The sequence below is a fragment of the Limulus polyphemus genome, unplaced genomic scaffold (genome assembly GCF_000517525.1).
Source record: "Limulus polyphemus unplaced genomic scaffold, Limulus_polyphemus-2.1.2 Scaffold4034, whole genome shotgun sequence".
Lineage (NCBI taxonomy): Eukaryota > Metazoa > Arthropoda > Merostomata > Xiphosura > Limulidae > Limulus > Limulus polyphemus.
The window spans coordinates 12,229-31,530 of NW_013669644.1; the positions used below are offsets into that span (position 1 = coordinate 12,229).

Here is a 19,302-nt window from a genome sequence, read left to right on the forward strand (position 1 = left end):
CTAAGACCTAACAGTGTTCATAAGTGGGTTCAAGCACATCTCCACAGGATAGCTAAGCATCAAATCTGGACTGGTTTTACAAGTACGCCCACATAGGTTTGTCCTGCTACTACCGACATCTGGGAAAACTTCCAGGGACCCAGATAGGAGGGTCCCCAACTTCACCCTCTTCTTTGAGAGTGGAGAAAACTCAACGCTCCAAAGGAAAATCCTCTGTCCATCACCCCAGCGACTGGAAACTGGGTGTGGTGGGGAGCCCTAAGGAACAGGTCTCCAGAGACAGTGCAACAGATGAACCACATTCCCCAAGTTTTAAAAGCAAACCAATCTTGACTGATTCAGCTCCAAGATCAGCAGGGTCTGGCAAAATTCCCTTTAGCTTTACTCGTAATAGTTCATGAGTAGTGTTCCATTGGATTTGTATTGCGAGATAATACTACCATCCATAATTGCGTCTAGAAGGTCTTATGGAACACCTCATCCCCACGAAACTTGTTGCAACCATGAACCAATATAAAGGTTGCTAATGCTGAATTGAAAAAAAAAATACAAGCACACATGACTGGGCAACACTTGCCACTGAGTGGGATCCAAAGGAAATAAAGATTGACCCTAGAAGAAAAAAAAAACTGTTTAAATCTAGCAGAGGTAGTAAACACAGAAGAGAAAACTGCCAGATCATGAAAGTAATGAGATAGGAAAATGTTGGGACAAATCCACATTCTGGCCCAAAAAATATCCCTCAGAGAACAGTTCAGATGAGCAGACAATGACATTGATAGATGCCAAATCTGGTGAGAAGTGATGTGGAGTATATTTCGATATACAACAGGTAACCCCGAATAGGCTATAGGAATCAATTCCCGAAACCCCCTGGTGAATGTAATGAGTGATAAATCCAGGGACACTGCAGAATCCCACTAAATAAAAAGTTGGTGCATAAGGCCCCTGAACAGTTACAGACAAGCCACAGAACATCTAAGTGCTCTGACTGGACACAAAAGATCTGGGTATGATAGATTTTTAAGAAGAAAAATAATACTTGGGAAAAGAATAAGAATTCATTCCCTACTCTGACAGCAAGAGTGTTCAGTATGATGGATCTGTCTGGATAGAGCAAAAAAGAGGTGGAAGGATAGAGAGTCTGCTGAACAGGGATGGCAAATAAATCAGAACAGCTGCATCTGGAAGCTAACAACAACAGAAATATACCTTGAGGGAAAGGTGATACAAAGAACAGGAGGCCATAGGTTTGAAAGGATAAAGTGATAAGGCATGAAAAAAACAACTCTAAAGTCCTAATTAGGCAATTGAAATGGTCTTTGGGATGAAGAAAATGAAAGGATCATAAAACGAGATAGCACAGTAGTAAAAATTCTTCGTATACGTAGAAGAGCTAAAGGGAACAGCAAAGGATGCTGTATATAATGCAAGGTACAAGCCAAACCTTTCAAAAATCCATGTCAAAAAACTTGGAGACTGTTGGATGAAGTGGGTTGAAGACTCACCGAAGACACCAATGACAATACGTAGTCCATTTCCACTGAAAGATTGGCATAATAGGTTGATGGAAGATATAGTCAAATAAATGGAAACTGTAGAATTTAAACCCCTATGGTCGGGTAAAGGACTGCATAACTTCCATGCATGAAGCTGGAGTTGTTAAATGTCCTGGTATTGAATGTTGGACTGAGGTTGTCTCAACAAGGATGAATGAAGAGGTAGTGGTAAACATTCCAGGAGCAACTGAAGAAGAGGAAATCATGTCTGAGCAAGCCAAAAAGATGCTGACAAGAGAACCCAATATGGAGTGAATTGAATCATAGACAAGAGTCTGGGTAAGAGCGGAATAAGAGCAAAGGCGTACAAATGGAATCCTGTCCAGTCTTGACTGAGAGCATCTATCACCAGAGCTTGTGGATGTGGAATTGGAGACCAGAATTGTAGGCTAGCATTCCAATGGGTTGCAAAGGTTTCCATCATTGGAGAGCCAAAATGAGAACAAATTAGTTGAAAGACCTCCTGATGGAACATCAAATGCTGGTGAAAGAATCTGATTGGGTTGAGAAAGGTGATCTGCTGTCAAAATCATAACCACTGGCACATGACAAGCCAAAAGACGGATGTCATTGGAATGAGCCAAAAAAGAAGATCTAAAGCCCGAGAACTTCCCAGATGAGAAAGATATGAAACCACTGTGGAGTAGTCAGAATGAATCATAACCATTTTGTCGGATATGAGAGGAAGACCTGGAATTATCACTAGATGTACTGCAAGAAGGTCGAGAATATTGATAAGCAGGGTAGATTCGAAGTCAGTCAAAATACCCTGGAATGCCTTCTCCAAAATAAAGGTACCCCATCCATGAAGAGAAGCATCCACAAAGAGATGGATTTCCACACGAGGAGGTGTTATTCAGACCCTGATACTTGTGTTCCTGTCTAGCCACCAAATGAGATCTGCATATTGTTTGAGTAAAGAGACTGTGTAATCCAAATGATCGGTATGCATGAACCACAGGCCACAAAGTGACCATTGAAGGGATCTCGTATGGGCCTGATCCAATGGTATGATAGATTCTAGGGAAGCCCAAGTCCCTAAAACAGAAAGAACCATCCATGCAGTGGAAGAAGATGACATAAGCAAATGCCTGACAAACCCTTCCCTAGTGTAAAGTCTGAGGGGAAGAAGGTTGTGCTCGACTCAGAGTGCATTCAAAAACACCCAAAGATGGACCATATATGGAGTTGGAAAAAGAATGGATTTGTCCAGTCTGATATGAAGTCCGCCCATCTGGCTTCTGAAAGGAGAATCTGTGGATGTAGTGTGGCAATGTGACAGGTTGGTGTCAAAAGAAGTCAATTTTCCAAATAGTGATGTGTGCACAGAACCAGAAAATGAAGATGTTGCTCAATGGCCTTTACTACTCAGCAGAAAACATATGGTGCTGAAGTAAGCCCAAACAAGAGAGCTTGGAATCAATGCATCTGGTCCTCATGCAAACAATGTAGAAATAGATGAGAAGACTCTGCTATGGGGATGTGAAAGTAGGCATCTGTAACATCAAACTTGGTCATCCAAAGATCTGGTGTGAAGTGCCATTGAAGTTCAAGAAAAGAATCCATGGTGAAACGAGGAGGCTGTAGGAAGAAATTGAGTCGAGACAGATTGATGATAAGATGCCAATCTCTAGTGTTTTTGGTCACCAGAAAAAGACGAGAATAGAATCGTGGATGAACGAGATCGACCTTCTGAATGGGTAGATACTGACATCACTGGCACTATCCCAACCTTCCAAAGATCCACGAGAATAAGGACGGAACTGATTCTGTAAACCAATAGGATGAGGTGTTCAAGGTGTGGGCCTAGAGACGCGAATGATCGATCCTCCCAAATTACCCGTTGGAGGAAAGAGAGGCAAGCAGCCAATGACGATAAAGAAAACTACAAATGTGGCGTATAAAATCGAGCTTCGAAAGTTTCAGGGACTCCAGCAAACTAGTAAGGTCAAAAAATGGGCACTTCCTGGAAATCACGAAGAGGAGTATCACAATACATTAGTGAGAGTTAAATGAATCCATGAAAATAGAGATCTGGTAAGATGAATAACAGGTTCTAACCTGGAACCCAATTATCCACCATAAAATTCAACTGTTGAGTGTCCCAATATACTAGAGTCAGACGAGGATTAGCCCGGGCATGTTGTTCTGATAAACGAGGGGAGCAAGGCCTAGCAATACACTCTCGTAATTGCATTGCAAACATCTCAGCAATAAATCCATTATGTTCATTATAGAGTTCTCCAAGTGTACATATATATGCATAAACAATGTAATAATTATCAAAATATGTATACATAATCATGCTTACTTATAATTATATGTTATTACCAGCAGCAGTGATCACAGTAATCAAAATATTGTAAAATGTTTTTAGATACAAGTATCTTGGGTGTATACATACATAAATTTTATAAAAAGTCAGAAGATCAAAGGAAGTATTTTAAAAATACAATTGTGATTCGCATGTGAAATCTAATAATTATGAGCACGTGTCTGTTTTCAAAATATAGAAAGTCTGTAACTTAAAGGCTAAGAAAGTTTTTGTTTTCATAATGCTTGGATTAAAAAAAAAGTAGAAAAGGTTCCTGATGGTTCAGAATGAAGTTGTCAATGCTGTACTGAGAATGATATAAACTATGATATTGAAAACTGAAATCAGGCATTGTTTCAGAGTCCAGAAAAATCTGTATTCAAATGTGTTAATGGTTTCTTTCTTTATACAGTCCAAGAATAATTCTGTTATACAAAAAATGCCTTTCTTTTCAGAGCAATAGCAGGTTAGATCTGTTTCATGTTGAAAAAAATTGTTGTCTTAAAGCCTGTTTCTTTTAATACTGTGGGCTAGTCTTCAATCTGGAATTATTTAATATTCCTATATCTTTGAAGTCAGAGTAAGTCTGTAACATGAAAAATCAGACTGTACTTGTTATACAATAAAGGAAAATTTCTAATTCAAGAGCATGTTGTTGTTTGTTTTTTTCCAGTAAAGCAAGTCTCTAAATCATTTTATTTCAAGGTTCCTTTCCCTCTTTCTCTTCTAAGTAAAGACCAGTTTGCATATCAAAGAGTACACGTGTAGATATTACTCTCAAGGATAACAAGCTTGTAACATGTAAAGTAGTTAGGTCCCTAACGTTTGTAACACATTTCAAGGTGCTTCTTTCTCTTAGCTGTGAGAACAAGTCTCTAATCATGAAAATAATAGTTAGTAATATGGAATTTATCAAAGTATCTTTTTTGTATTGCATGCTAGGACATCTCTGTAACCCAGAAATTGTCAGGGTGTGTTTGGCTTATGTAAAAATTGTTATACAGCTAACTAACACCTAGCAAAATTATAGTACAATTACAAATTAGCAATAAAACTATTCCATATATTTTACCTATTGTTTTGGTTTTTGAAATATATACAAGTTCTAGAAAATATTCTATTAATAAAAAGAATGATCAATTTTTTGTATACAACATATTGATGCAATTCATAATCTATAAACTACATCTCTTAAATTCCAAATAAAAATCATTCATTTATACTGTGCATATTAGTTTAAATACATAGGTATGATTACATTACATGTTTGCAGTTGAATTGTCAGTGACTCCAGTTTTTGTTTGACTGTTTGTTATAAAACTTCCCTGTTTTTAATTGGTATGTTATTGTATAATAGTTACAGTGGCCTTTGTTATCCATTTGTGTCATCCTTGCTATAAGCTGTGGATTCATAAATTGTATAAATCAATTAGATAACACATAAACATGCATGTATAATTTAATTTGTATTTTATTCAACTTATTGAAAATTAACCCAGAATCAATAACAGCCACACAAAGTAAACAGTATATAAAAATGAAAACTAATATAATTATGGTACATAATAATTCAGTAAATTTGCAGCAGAATGGCTTTTCTTAGTCCTTTTATTTTTTTAGACCTTTGATGTCAGATTATTTAAAATGTTGTTCATTAATGTTAGTTTTTACAAAACATAATACAAAATTAATACTTTGAAATATTTTTTTTTATCTCTAATGCTACAGATTTTGGTATACAGTACATTGAACTAGCTTATTTCTCTTAAATAATGAAATGACTTGTATTAGCATAAATTGGATACTTCTGTTCTATTATCTAGTGATGTGACTAGTTATTGTTTTGTTAACCTGTTTGTTAAGAATTGTAAGTTATTTATTTGTTGTAAAAGGTTTTGGCATTGTTCAAAAATTTCTTAGTATTTGGTATTAAAGTATTATGTTAGTCTTTCTATTTACATATACCTCTTGTATTCTAATATGTATTCTTGAGTAATGAAATTATCCTGTAATCTTTATCATATTTTGTAGAGATGAACTTTAGTATAGAGTATGTGTAGCTGATTGATTGGTAACACTGAGTTTTGTAAGTACATGAATAAAATCTAAGCAGTGTTTGCATTTCTATATGGGAAGTCGCTGCCTTCTATGTTCATGCATTGAAGTTTTAGGATTTGAAGTTTAGAAAACTTAAGGAAACTTGTATTAATATTCACTAATTGTTTTCAGTTCTTGGTAAGTGGGAGGTTTTAAGTTTATAGAATATCAAGAGTAACATAGATGAACTGTTCAATATATATTCTTAATGTCAAATTTTTAATTTTACAGAACTTCAAACACATGATGAACTGTTTTTTCTTTTTTTACCTCCTGTATCTGCCTGTACAACAGTTCCGTTTTTGAATATAGTTTTCTTTTTTTTCAAAAAGGTTTTATTATATGTTTCCAGATTTTCTTAAGTAAGGTAATGCTAGCTAGCAAGAGGGTGAAAAGTGTATTAATACTAAATTATAGAGATTAAAGTAAGTATATTTCTTATCTGACTTTAACATTTATTTAGAGAATTTGCAAACAGTACATATTTTTATTTCATATTTTATGGTCTTAAAGATTATACTATTCACACACATTATGTATTCCAGGTTTCAAGACTTGTTATTCTTCATGAGGAAGCAGAAGATGGAAATGCAATGCCTGATTTACAACGGCCTGTTCAGGCTGTTAGTAAAGCTGTTACTAACCTTATCAAGGTAACTTTTTACTTACTCATTGAATTCTATGACTTTTGTCACTTAAAAACTATTGTTCTCTCCAGAATATCTCATCTGTACCAGTTTGCTGCAGATTTATCACATTCATTTCCTTTCTTTGTACTTTGTTAATTGTTACCCCCACCCTTTCTTTTTGGTTTTTGTGCTTTTAATATGTTTTATATACTATAGCTTTTAATATGTTTTATATATTTTCACAAAATTTGGCAAGCTTTCAGTAAACATTACAAGTCTTTTGTATACAAAGAATCAGATTTTTTAAGTATTTTTACTAAAAAAGTTTCTGTAAATGTATGGAGTCAGAGCATTGACTGCTCTGAGTACAATGTATTTTTAATTTCATGTTAAATTAAAAATACTTTGCTGTGTCTTAAATTTGTAAAATTTCATCTGTATAATCTCTAAGACCTACTAAATAAATATCGAACTTTTTTTTTTCAGGAAAACTTTATATTTTATTTCTTATTTTCTCTATCCTAACTCTATATGTATGTGGTCAATTTGACCAACCTTGTAAACACTATAAAAACATATGAAATAAATCTAAATTACCCTTTTTTCTTTCTAGAGTAACTGCAAATTACAAAAGGAAATTACAGTTGTTTATCCCCAATAGCTTAAAGTTCATAACAGTATACATCTGTGTATACTTAAATTTATTGTTTTACTGCTGTTTAACCTGTGTCTAACTAATTATCCCACCACACACCACAAGAGTGTGTGTGTGTGTGTGTTGGGGGGGGTGACCTTTAAAATTATATCCATTTCTTACATGGCCAGTTTTCTCACCTTACAGCTCTCCTATGATACTTGTCCACCATACACCTCCTTTCTGAGGTGCTCCATCGATTCACTTTGGGGTTTTCAGGGAATACCCTTTCCCTCATTATCTCCACTATGGCAAGAATGTCCTCATTTGTCCTGTCTCTTCACATGTGGTATCTTTGCTGCTGGGATCTTCTTAGGAGGGACGCTGTCTTGTCACAGGTTCATCTTCTTTCTACCTATCTTTGGGACTTATGGATGGCTCCTTTTATCCATTAGTTTGTTTTTGGAGATATTCCTGAGTCTTTGGAATTGCATGTGGAACCTGTGAGACAACATTTGACACTTTCAACTTTGGTTGTTTGTTTGCGTCATATAATCCCATGCTCTCTCTCATAACTGTTTCTTGTGCTCCACCCTCCTATTGTCCTTTCCAGTTCCTACCACTAGGGGTTCATCATTTTGTAGTGTGTCTTGACATTGAATTTAACATTGCCAGCAGTTCTGGTGACTATAAGGAGGTTTCAGGTCCAATGGGGGTGCAATTGGCCAATTTTATTACCCTTTGGCAGGAATTCACTACCAATCCTTGGTAATCCAAGTTTTGTTGGAAGGACTCTTTATCCATTTCCTTTCCTTGCCCAGTTGTCTCCTGTACCAATTTCCTTCCTGTTACCTTGAGATCCCATTACCAGTCAGCATCTCTTTGAGGCTGTGCATACTCTTTTATCACAGAGAGCTATTTAGCCTGTCAGCCACTCCCGGCTTTTTGTTGTCACCAAGAAAACTGGAGACAGGCATCCTGTGATCAATCTGTCCCATCTCTCCAACTTGTGGATTATCCCCACTTTACCATGAAGTTCTTTCTCACACTGAAATGGGCTTTTTCTCAAGGATTGTGGTTATCCAAGCTAGATGCCTCGATTGCTTATCTCCATATTCCTATATCTCATCAGTCCAAACAATCTTTTTTTGGTTGTACACTATAGGCTTGTATATCAGTTTTGTGCCTTGTATTTTGGGCTTGCTTTAACACTGTATGTATTTTGCTGGGTGATTAGAGCCTTCGCCTAACTTCTGCATGCTCAAGGGTTGTGTTTACACCACTACATGGATGACTGGCTCCTGTTAACTGATTCCAAACTGGAGTCTTCTCAACACACACACATCTACTACTGACAGAAGCATCTTATGTTGGTTGGATTCTCAAGTTGGAGAAGTCGTTGCTTTTGCCTATCCAATATCTTATCCACTTGAGTGTATTTTTCAAAATGCACCTCAGTTGATTCCTACCTTCTTCTCTTTGTCTCCATTCAGTGGAACTGTCAAATCTCCACACACTTGTTGCTCCCTCTATTTCTGCATGTGAGGTTCTATCACTTTTGGGGACATGGGCTTCTGTGGAAGCCCTTATCCCCTTGGGTCAGCACATATGCATTCTCTTCAGTGGACTCTGCCTGACCAATAGAATCTTGCTCAAGATCCCTTGAACTTCCCAATTACCCTTCCTGCTTCCCTTACAGACAATCTGCATTGGTGGTTGAACAAGGACAACACAATGACAGGAGTACTTTCTTAATTTGTCTCATCTGGATTTACATCTATTCACAGGTGCTTCTATCCAAGGTTGGGGGCAGTCAGCAGGAGGCTATGGTCTGAAATCGAAAAGTCTTACCATATCAACATCTTGGAGCTTCTGGTGTTACGATAGGCTTTGGATTATTTCCTTCCTCTGGTACAGAACCGACACGTCATGATCCATTCAGACAATTCCACCATTATGGCCTATATCAATCACTAAGGGGACACAAATTCCCTTTTGGCCCATATGCTGTGAATAAGTCTCCTTATGTGTCATGTTCTGGGTGCTTTCAACCTCATTGCAGATCATCTTTTAAGGCTCAACTAGGTTTATTCTACAAAGTGGTCTCTTGACCCTCAGGTTTTCAGATGGTTGTGAAAGCTGTGAGGTACTCCTCACATGGATGCTGTTGCCATTTTCCTCAACACCAAGTTACCTCTTTTTTGGTCTCCAGTTCCTCATCCTCAGCTCCTGGCTCTGAATGATCTCAATCAGGACTGGACCAACTGATACTTTTATGTTTACCCTCTCATCTGACTCCTTCCCAGGATGATTTATATCAACCATGCCACTCTGTGTCAGATCCTTCTGATTGCTCCTTACTGGTTGGTGCAACCATGGTTTCCTCTACTCATTCAACTTCAAACTACCTCCTCATTGTCTCTTCCTTTCTCTACTCCATTAACTTTGGTCATCAGCCCTTCAATCTGCCCTTCCCACTTCATGCCTAGCATTTATCAGATCTCTGGCAAGAAGATCCAAATTGTCTAGGTGTGTCAATTCCCTTGTAGGATAGCCCATTTGCCCTTCCTCTCTTGAGTTTTATCAAAATAAAGGGAACATCTTCTGCCATTGGTCATTGAGAAGGGGTTTTTCTCTGTCTTTACCCACTGTTCCTCATCTTACAGATTTCTTAACCTGGCTGTTCAGTCATGGGGCTTCTGTCTCTTCCATAGCTGGTTATCCAATACCTTTCATTTTTCCTGGTACCATTTGATGTTTTTCTCTCCTACTGTCTCTCTTTTATTGCATTCCTTCTTGATTCTTAGACCTCCTTGTCAAACAATTCTTCCAGTTTGGAATGTCAATATTGTTCTTCACTGCCTTACATTCCCTCCTTTTGAATCTTTGTTCTCACGTTCCATATTTCACCTATCCCTTAAGACCTATTTCCTACTTCCTGTGGTCATCATCAGTCTAATATGTTTCCATCAACATTTCACATACTTTGTTACATCCCACAAATGTTCTCCTTTATCTTGATCAATCTTTCCTGTCCAAAATTTCAGTGGTTCGTGAGGGACATTGTTCCATTCATTCCCACCTTTATTACTATAACTACTGGCTACTAATTTTCTTAATAAGAAATGTCACTTTTATCATATTTCATTCCAAAAATAAAACTAGTGGAAGAAATTGTTTAAAATTTGACAATAGGGTTCATAAAAGTATGTAGTTTCAGAAAAAGAGAACATTTAATTTTTATTTTTTCTACTACTTCGTTTTTTAACCCTATTGTCCTGGGTATCCTTCACTGTGTATGACCTTTCTCCCTATTCCTGTCTGTATGGTGAGTAAATTAAATAACAGAACAATACCAAGCAGTACAGTTATTGCCCTAGCCAAACTACCCCTCATGTCCATCCAACTTGTTGTGAGCAAATGCTCAGTTAGTCATGTACTTTTTTGCGTATCCCCGCAACACATTGGCTCATTTTTACTGTCCTACTTTTCTGCTTCCATCCATGTGAAGAGTATAACCTACCCTAGGAAGATGTGGACTTCCATAAGTGTTGCCCCACTAGTAAGGCCCTGCTATTGAATGTCATACTTCGTGGGCTTCACCCTTCTGATTCTTTCTTAGAAGGGAGATCATCTAAATTTTCTCTTTTGCACAGGCCTCTTCCACTACATCAAAGTGGATTCTGGCTACTGTGTGCAAAGAGCTAATTGGATCTTTCAGAAGTTAATATTTTTAATATTTGAACATGTATTTCTTATTGATGCTTACCTTTCTGCATACCTTCCCACCCTTTGTCCCTACTACTGATGCACATTATTTTTGCCTTGCTAAGAATGAAGTTAATTTTGACCTCCAGTGGATGAGTTTTTTTAGATGTATTCCAAAACAAAATAACTGTGAATTAATAGAATCAGAATATCTTAACCCTATGTGATAATGGATAAAACCTTATAACCCGAGTGCTTTCGAAAGTGCTCGAGTTATAGGGTTTTTATTCATTTCTATCAAAACGTCTTGAACTTACATGTTTTTCTAACATCATGGGTTAACCCTCTGTAGGTCTTTGATATCTCTTGGTTTTTCTTTGTCACAGTGGAGATGTTAAACAAAACTGCATGAAAGTTAAGACAAACTTATTAGTATCTAGTTTCAGCTGAAAAATATAGAACTTTTTATGTTGTCAAATTTCCTAAATTTTGTTATGAGACTCTTAAAACAAATAAAACACTTCTTTTCTTCTTAGAATGTTTTTTATTATTATTAATCAGACCAAAAGTTCCATTTGTAGATGTCCAGTCAATATCAACTTGATTTGTATTCATTAACTTATTGTTTTTGATACATTATTATACCAGCTATAGATTGTAAAAGACTTAATTAACAAAAATTTATCAGTGACCTAACACTTAATTTAAAAATGGAGCTAGCTCAGACTAGGTAACAGTATTTTTTAAACAATATTCTTGTTTTTATTTATATGCATTGTTTGAATATGATAAACATAAAAATAAAATATTCAGTAAATAAGGACTTGAGTCACATTTTAGTCACTGGAAAATTTTGTCTTTGCTATCATACTCTTTTAAACCGAATAAGACCTGATGTCTTAGAAAAAAATCCTCATATAATTAACTGTAAGCTTCAAAATGATTTTGCAGGTATGCTTTCAAACTGTCAGTGATGAAGATACAATTTCTAGTCTACATATTTCTGGATCTGTATCTTTTCTCTTGATATGTTAGATACTGGTGTTTGCTATAGTAAACCTGTGATGCAGTTGGTGCCTTTGGCTTCATGAAACTGGTCCCTTAGGTGTACTAAAAACACATCCTGAGACTTTAGGAATTAGATACTAGAACAAGGTCAATCTCTATTTTTTGAAGTGTGAAACTTGTTCACTGAAATCAATGGAATGTATGATTCCAAAGCTCTGTCATAAATGCAGTTTGAAGAAAGTACATCTTGTCCAGCTGTAACTGACTATCTGTTTCTATAGCCCCCATATTCAGTGGTGAATTCATTATTTTATCCACAGCTCCTCTTTAGTTTATGTAATTATGGCATAGGGCTTATTAATTCAGCATGACAAGACCACCAGGTGCTGGAAAAGAGATTTTATCACAAAATATGATTACTTATGTTTTCTTTAAGTCCTTTTATAAGGATTTTCCAGTGGTGGGTTGAGCCAACAGAGAAGGTGAAGAGCCATTAGAGGAAGCTAAAAAAAAAAAGCACTGCTCACAGACACCCTTGGATACTGATTGCTGACAAGATTCTTATAATGCACATCTCAAGGCCATAATTTGTAAAGAATTAAAGTAACTGATGAGTGTCTGAAGCCTGACACATTTTCCTGACATTTTGGCATCATTTTCAGAGGTTTGACCAATATATTAAACCATTATATTAGTACTAAGTTTATTTAGATTATAGTTCACATTTTATGCAAGGCATTATCCAGAAACCATTCATTGGGATTTCTGCTTTCATTAACTAAATGTTACAGCTAGTAAATACCATCTGGTAATAATGAGAAACATTGGGAATACTGTTAACTGAAAGGAAGTAATACTTGATGGCATTGCTAATTGAACAGTTTCTCCAAGCAGCTCATCATAGATTATGGACAAAATACATGATGGTTTTCCATAACTATCATTACAAAACATTAAAATGATACTTGTAAGCTAGTTATCCAAGTTGGAAATCAGCTCTAAATCCCAAAACAATTTCCCATTGTGAACAGATTCAATTTTTTCCTAATTCCAACAAAATGAGAACCCTCTTTGTGCAATAAATTTGTTTACCATCACAAGTTTCTTTAGCTTCCCTTAACAAAACTGTTTCTAACTTTGAAACTGGGGTGAGAGCTTAGTTTTAATTCACTTGTTCACATGACATTGGTTAAAGTAATTGACTGTGGCAGATTGATTTAACTTAACCAGTAAATTGTGAACACATTCACTCATTCACAAAAGATCTTGCACATGAAAGATAATGAGGCTTCAGTTGAAGGCAAGTATAATAACCACTCTAGCTTCAGTGTTCCTCCATTAACTAAGTTTTGAGTAGAAATTTCCTTGACAGTTATTGCCTGTAAGATTGAACATCCATGCATTTATACTGCAATTTAGATGTTTTGAAGTCTACATTTTGACTTTGGCAATGAAAAGAGCCTTTTTTTTTTTTTACATTAAATACAGAGACCTGGAACTGGTGATAAAGTTAGTTAAGGTTGTTGTGAAAAAAAGTGTGGGAGCAATAGGATCAACTTTCTCTTTTTCAGCTTCAGGTATCTGTAACTGCCCCCCCACCCTTTTAACTTATTCAATGACAGTTACCAAGTGATTAAAAATTATCTCTGTGTTTTTACTCTGCCATCTGTCTTTGTTTTACTTTCTTTCTAAGGTTCTCAGTCATGACTCCAACAGCTTTACATGGGAAACTTGCACTTACCTGTTCTCCACCTTGGCTTTAATTTCTTCATCAGCATTGCCCCAGTGAATTTGATTTCTTTGTTTCTGGAATTTGCTTGGGAGGACTCCTTACTTTTTTTAATTATACTCCCTCTTATTTGGGGGAACTCCTTGTGGCATCCTTCCTTTAAGATGAGATTTTTATAATTTAACATTAAAGGACAACAAGGGACCTTTGGGTTCATCTAGACTCTCCTTTCCACTAAATTAAATTAGCACAAACAAACTCAAACCCAGCCCTTATTATTCAAATATTTGTCAAGCTTTCCCTTAAATTCCCCTAAATTAACTGCATCAACAACAGTATAACACGATGTTTTGTTTTGGGACAACATGGGACCTATTGGTCCATCTCGGCAGTTTCATCCTCCAAACTAAATTAAAATAATATATAAAAAAAAATCTTAAAGCCAGCCTTATTATTCATATACTTATCAAGCTTTTTTGTAAACTCACTTAAATTTACTGCTTCTACAACATCCAAAGGCAACCCATTCCAAAGACCAACCACCCTGTTAGAAAAATGAAACTGTCTTTGCTGAAGATGACTCCTACCTTGCCAAAATTTATATTTGTGTCCCCTAGTCTTACTGTTCTTACTGTTAAATACAAAAACAGGTGAAGCATCAACACTATTAATTATTTTAACAATCTTAAGTACATCAATCAGATCCCATCTAACTCTTCTTTTTTCAACAGAAAACAAGTTCAGAGAATTTAGCTTATCCTCATATGACAACCTTTGTATCCCAGGCAACATCGTAGTAGCCATCCTCTGAACCCTTTCCAACAATTCAGAGTCCTATTTGAGATAATGAGTGGAAGACTGTATATAGTGTCCCGAATGTGGCCTAACCAGTGACCAATACAATGACATTATAACCTCTTTAGACCTGTATTCAATATTTCTGTTGATACAACCTAAGATCCTTTTACTAACAACATCACATTGCCTGAATGGCTTAAGAGACTGATGAGCCAGAACCCTGAGAACTTTTTCTTCCATAACACTGTTAAGGTCATTCCCATCAAACTTATATTCATAATTCAAATAGATACTCCACATGCTATAATTCCTCACAGCAGCAACACCCATCACCAAATTTAAACAACCTATTTACCATTCCTTTATCTGTGTCATTTTGGGTAAGTTCCTTACTGTTTGCAACCATAATATGAGACAGCTCATCAGCAGTCATCTCTTCTCATTTTGATTAACTGCTTATCTTGGTTCAGGAGGTCTCAACAGGTTTCTCTTTTTGTTGCAAGACTTGTAAGGTCACTACTCTTTTGCTACTTGTACTCTCGCCACTCTCAGACATTCCCCCTTTCTAAGGGCTGTCTCTCATGAATCTTGGAGATGGCTTGATTCTGCAGCCTTCTCTTCACTCTTATCTTCTGGAAGTTTGACTCTTCCACTTTGCACACTTGTGTATTCTCTTTACAGAGGGACCTTGGGTCACACAGGTACTTTTTCAGGGCTTCCCTTGTATTTCCACTCTGAACTTCCTCTTTCTTCTTTTCCTGATGACTTTCTGCTCTCTCTCAGCTCCCTTGCATGTTTGCTGCTTGGAGGAGGCTGTCTCTTACCTGCAGGAAATAAACATCATCTCAGTCTGGGGTTTTACTCTTATCTTTTTTGCTGTTCCTGAGAAGACAGGAAAATGGTGACATATCATAGATATATCACCTGTGAACCAGTTTCTTATCCTCATTCAGTTAAGATGGAAGGTTTTCTTGATCTGAGGTGAGTGTTCTATCCTTGATTGTGGATGACTAAAGTCAATCTTCAGATGCTTTTCTTCACATTACTTCCTTCATTTCATCCACAGTGGCCAGGTTTTTGAATTTAAGGTTTTACCCTTGGGTTGGTTATGGCCCTTTTTTAACTGGGTTTAGAAGACTTTTGCCCAGGGAATGCATTTGTTTGGCCAACACTTTCACTAATATGAATGACTGGCTCCTTCTCACCCCATCCAGAGAGGCATCCTCTGGTGCTACCTCCCTTCTCCTTCAGAAGTCATATTGTTTTAGTTGACTGGTCAACTTCTTCAAGTCATTGTTGACTTCCACCTATTATCTGATTCAGTTGGGGTCTTTCACAACTTGTTTATGGGGTAGACTCAGCCATATCCTTCATGTCTTTGAGACATAAACCTTTTTGTTACCAAAGTTCTCATGTCTGCTCTTCCTGCATGTGAGGTTCTGTCTCTTTGGAGAGCTATCTTCTCTTCAGCCCCTTATTTCCCCTGGATGTTCTCATTTGCCTCCTCTTCAATAGACTCTGGCAGATCAGTGGAGTATATTCAATAATTCACTGTCTTGGTTCCACATGATCCTAGGTATTTTTCTTCCATCTTTACTGGACTTTCATCTGTTTACAGATGTCTCTCTGTCTGGGTAGCTTATGGTTCTTGACACATGCATTAATTTTGGTGTGTGTTCTTTAGAGGAGTGATTTATCCATATCAACATCCTCAAAATATTTGCAGCTCAGTAGACCTGATATTATATTTTGTCTTGTCTGAATGTACATCTTGTCATGATCCACTTGGACAACTTCAATGGTCATTTCTTACAGGAACTGTCAAGGATGTTACTTGATCCTAGGACTTTTGCTTTTTTGTTCTATATTTTCTTTTTTGGGTTCACAACCATCACTTCATTTGTTGGCTTACTATGTCTTGGGAGCTTTAAACTTCTTGATGAATCAGCAGTCTTACTCAGAACAAATCTATCCTACTCTTGGAGTGGTTCTTACATCCTTTAGTATTTCAGTGATTTTGTTCAATTTGTGGGAGTCTTGTTATTGATGCCTTTGAGACTCATGTTGACACCCAACTTTTTCTCTTATGGTCACCAGTCCTTAATTCTTCAGCTTTGACTGCAGATGCTCAGAGTCAGGATTGGTCCAATCTTTTTAATTATGCCAATCCTCCTCTTTGACTTTTTACCAGGTTGTTGTCTCTTGTTCTGATTTGCAGTACTCAATGCCAAGTTCTTTTCTTTGCTCCATTGGTCTGCTCACTCATGGTCACCACTTCTTTGCCTCATGCCCCCAGTGGCTCAGTAATAAGACTGGGATTATACAACTGAAATTTAGGTTTCGATACCTATGGTTGGCACAGCACAGATAGCCCATTATTTATCTTTGTGCTAAACTATAAAAAGAACAAATCTTTGTATCTTGGCTTCCAAGGAGCTTATTCCTCTTCCATCTTGGATATCCCTTTTATATTAGCCTCTGACGTACATTAGTTACCATGATCTGTGACATCTTCATCTTCATGTATGGTTTTATATGGTCTCTTGCAAGACAAGATTTTCTTGCAGAATAGCCTGCTTACTTGCTCAGTCTTGTCAACCATCCACCCTTGTAATTTATAAATGCTAGTGGATGGTTTATTGATGCTGTTCCATTTAACACTCCTTTCTTCCAGTTTGTCTGACTCTTCCTTATCTCAATTCCTTTTTACCTTGTTTTTTCAAGGGCAGTCTATTTGTTTCTATGGTCATCTGTTACAGATCGGCTTTGCTTATGACCTTTTGTAGTTTCCCTGGTCCTTCTCTTTTTTTTTATCCCGTTCTCATTGGCCTCTTCTGAGCCTCTCTAAGCAGTTGCCCAGCTCATCCAGTTCCTCTTCTGCATTGTAACCTCTGTTTAGTTTTCAAGGCTCTTATAAATTCTTCATTCAAACCTTTAGCTACCCATTCCCTGTATCGACTTTTAAGACATTTTATTCTTCTTCCTACTTAAAGCAAATGTCACTCTGACATTTTTTCTTGGATACTTCACACATACTTTACCACAAGAACAAGTTTATTTTATTCCCTGGTTGCTTCTGCTCTGTTGGGTTGATTAGATGTTTGCTTCAATCATCTAGGGTCTGAAAAATAGTGTCCGTTGTCCTGTTGGACAGTTTGTTCTTACTTTGTTCTTGTTAGAGGTAGTTGACATTGTCTTATTTTACTGTGGGATTCTTCTTCTCATGATTTATTTCCTTTCACTTTGACCATTTGGATGAAACAAGTCATCAAGCTTGTTTGTTCCTCCATGGGTGATAACACCTTTTGTATCTTTCATTTTACCTCATTTTCTCATGAGGTATTTTTCACTCTATGGTGATCTGTCACCCCAGGTCATGGTATGACCAAGGTGGATATCTTGGAAGCTTCTTTTCTCATTTGGCTCTGTCCCAACAAGCCTCCTACAGACATCCCCTTCTTCCCCTTTGGTAGATGGTGCATCTGGGTTGATTGGCTCTAATTGGAGGATGCCCAAGGTGGACATCTTAGATGCTTTTTTTTTTTCATTTGGCTCTGTCCCAACAAGCTTCCTATAGACATCCTCTTCTCCCTCTTTGGTAGATGGTGCATCTGGCTTGATTGGCTAAACTTGGAGGAGTCACATCTCACACCCATTTTGGTTCTCATTCATTTGGGTCTTTTTTGTTCATATGTCTGCAGGGCCCTGTCTTCTACTTTTCTTTTGAGGGATCGTTTCCCATGTCATATCTTCCCCTTCCCTCAGTACAAGTCAAGAAAGCTATTATGTAAGTGGAGGCAAGTATCTAATGGAAATGGATTTCATTGAAGGAAAATGTTAACTTTTATAAGATGTAAGATATCTGTATGCTTTTAGGTGGTGAAAAATTTATCAAGTTATTGCTTTGGTAATATCCATTTTACACAACTTTTTTCTGGTTCAAGTGGTGGATATTTTAGGTTGTTTTTCAATAAACAATGAGACATAATACTGTGATTTTGGTGAATAATTTAGGTTAGGTATATGATATTGATGTACTGTCATTTGCATTATTTGTATTGTTCTATAATTTATGGGTAATTGAATTTTTCTGTATTTGTTTTCAGTACTTGTTAGAAAGGTATTTATAATATGATATACATGTGCATGATGGTGCTTGATAAAATGTGTACTGGCTTTTGCATGCAGTTTGTCATATGATTACTGTTTTTTTAAAACATTATTCAGATCTGTAAACTGAATAAATTTTTTCTGCAAGGTTGGACGTGACACAATTAATAGCAGTGATGACCAGATCTTAAGGCAAGACATGCCTACAGCACTTCAAAGGGTGGAGATGGCCTCTAAGCTACTGGAGGATGCATCAAGCTTACTGAAGGCTGATCCTTACTCTCAACCAGCTAGAAAGAAACTAATAGAAGGAGCTAGAGGTGAACTCCCACTTAACAACGATATACATATTACATACACATATTTATACCAATTTCCAATAGCTATAAGTGAAATGTAGTAAAATGTTTTTCCAGTATAGATATATGATAGAAATATTGATGCTTTTATTAGTTAATGCCCAAAACTTATTAAAAGAAACTTACACATATATGACTTCCCACTCAACTCCAGGAACATAGCTCCAGATATTTCATTGAATATAAAGGTTGACCCAGTTTAGTTTATAAATGGATGTTGAAGAAAAAGAGGAACTTATTATAAACTTAGTAAGACAATATTAAAATATATTCAATACTTTAAAAAGCTTTATTAAAAGGTTTTACCTGACAACTTCCACATGTTTTAACTATCTCAACATGGGCTTGTTCAAGTTG

At 36.6% G+C, this 19,302-nt stretch overlaps 1 protein-coding gene across 1 annotated transcript in view; it reads left to right on the top strand.

Moving 5' to 3' along the window:
* LOC106470487 (vinculin-like) overlaps positions 1-19,302 on the top strand; it is a 100,847-nt gene that overhangs the window by 11,046 nt on the left and 70,499 nt on the right. Inside the window, exons 2-3 of the mRNA XM_013931047.2 lie at positions 6,516-6,623; positions 18,735-18,906. Coding sequence (XP_013786501.1) covers positions 6,516-6,623; positions 18,735-18,906 — 280 coding nt within the window. The remainder of the gene's footprint in view (positions 1-6,515; positions 6,624-18,734; positions 18,907-19,302) is intronic.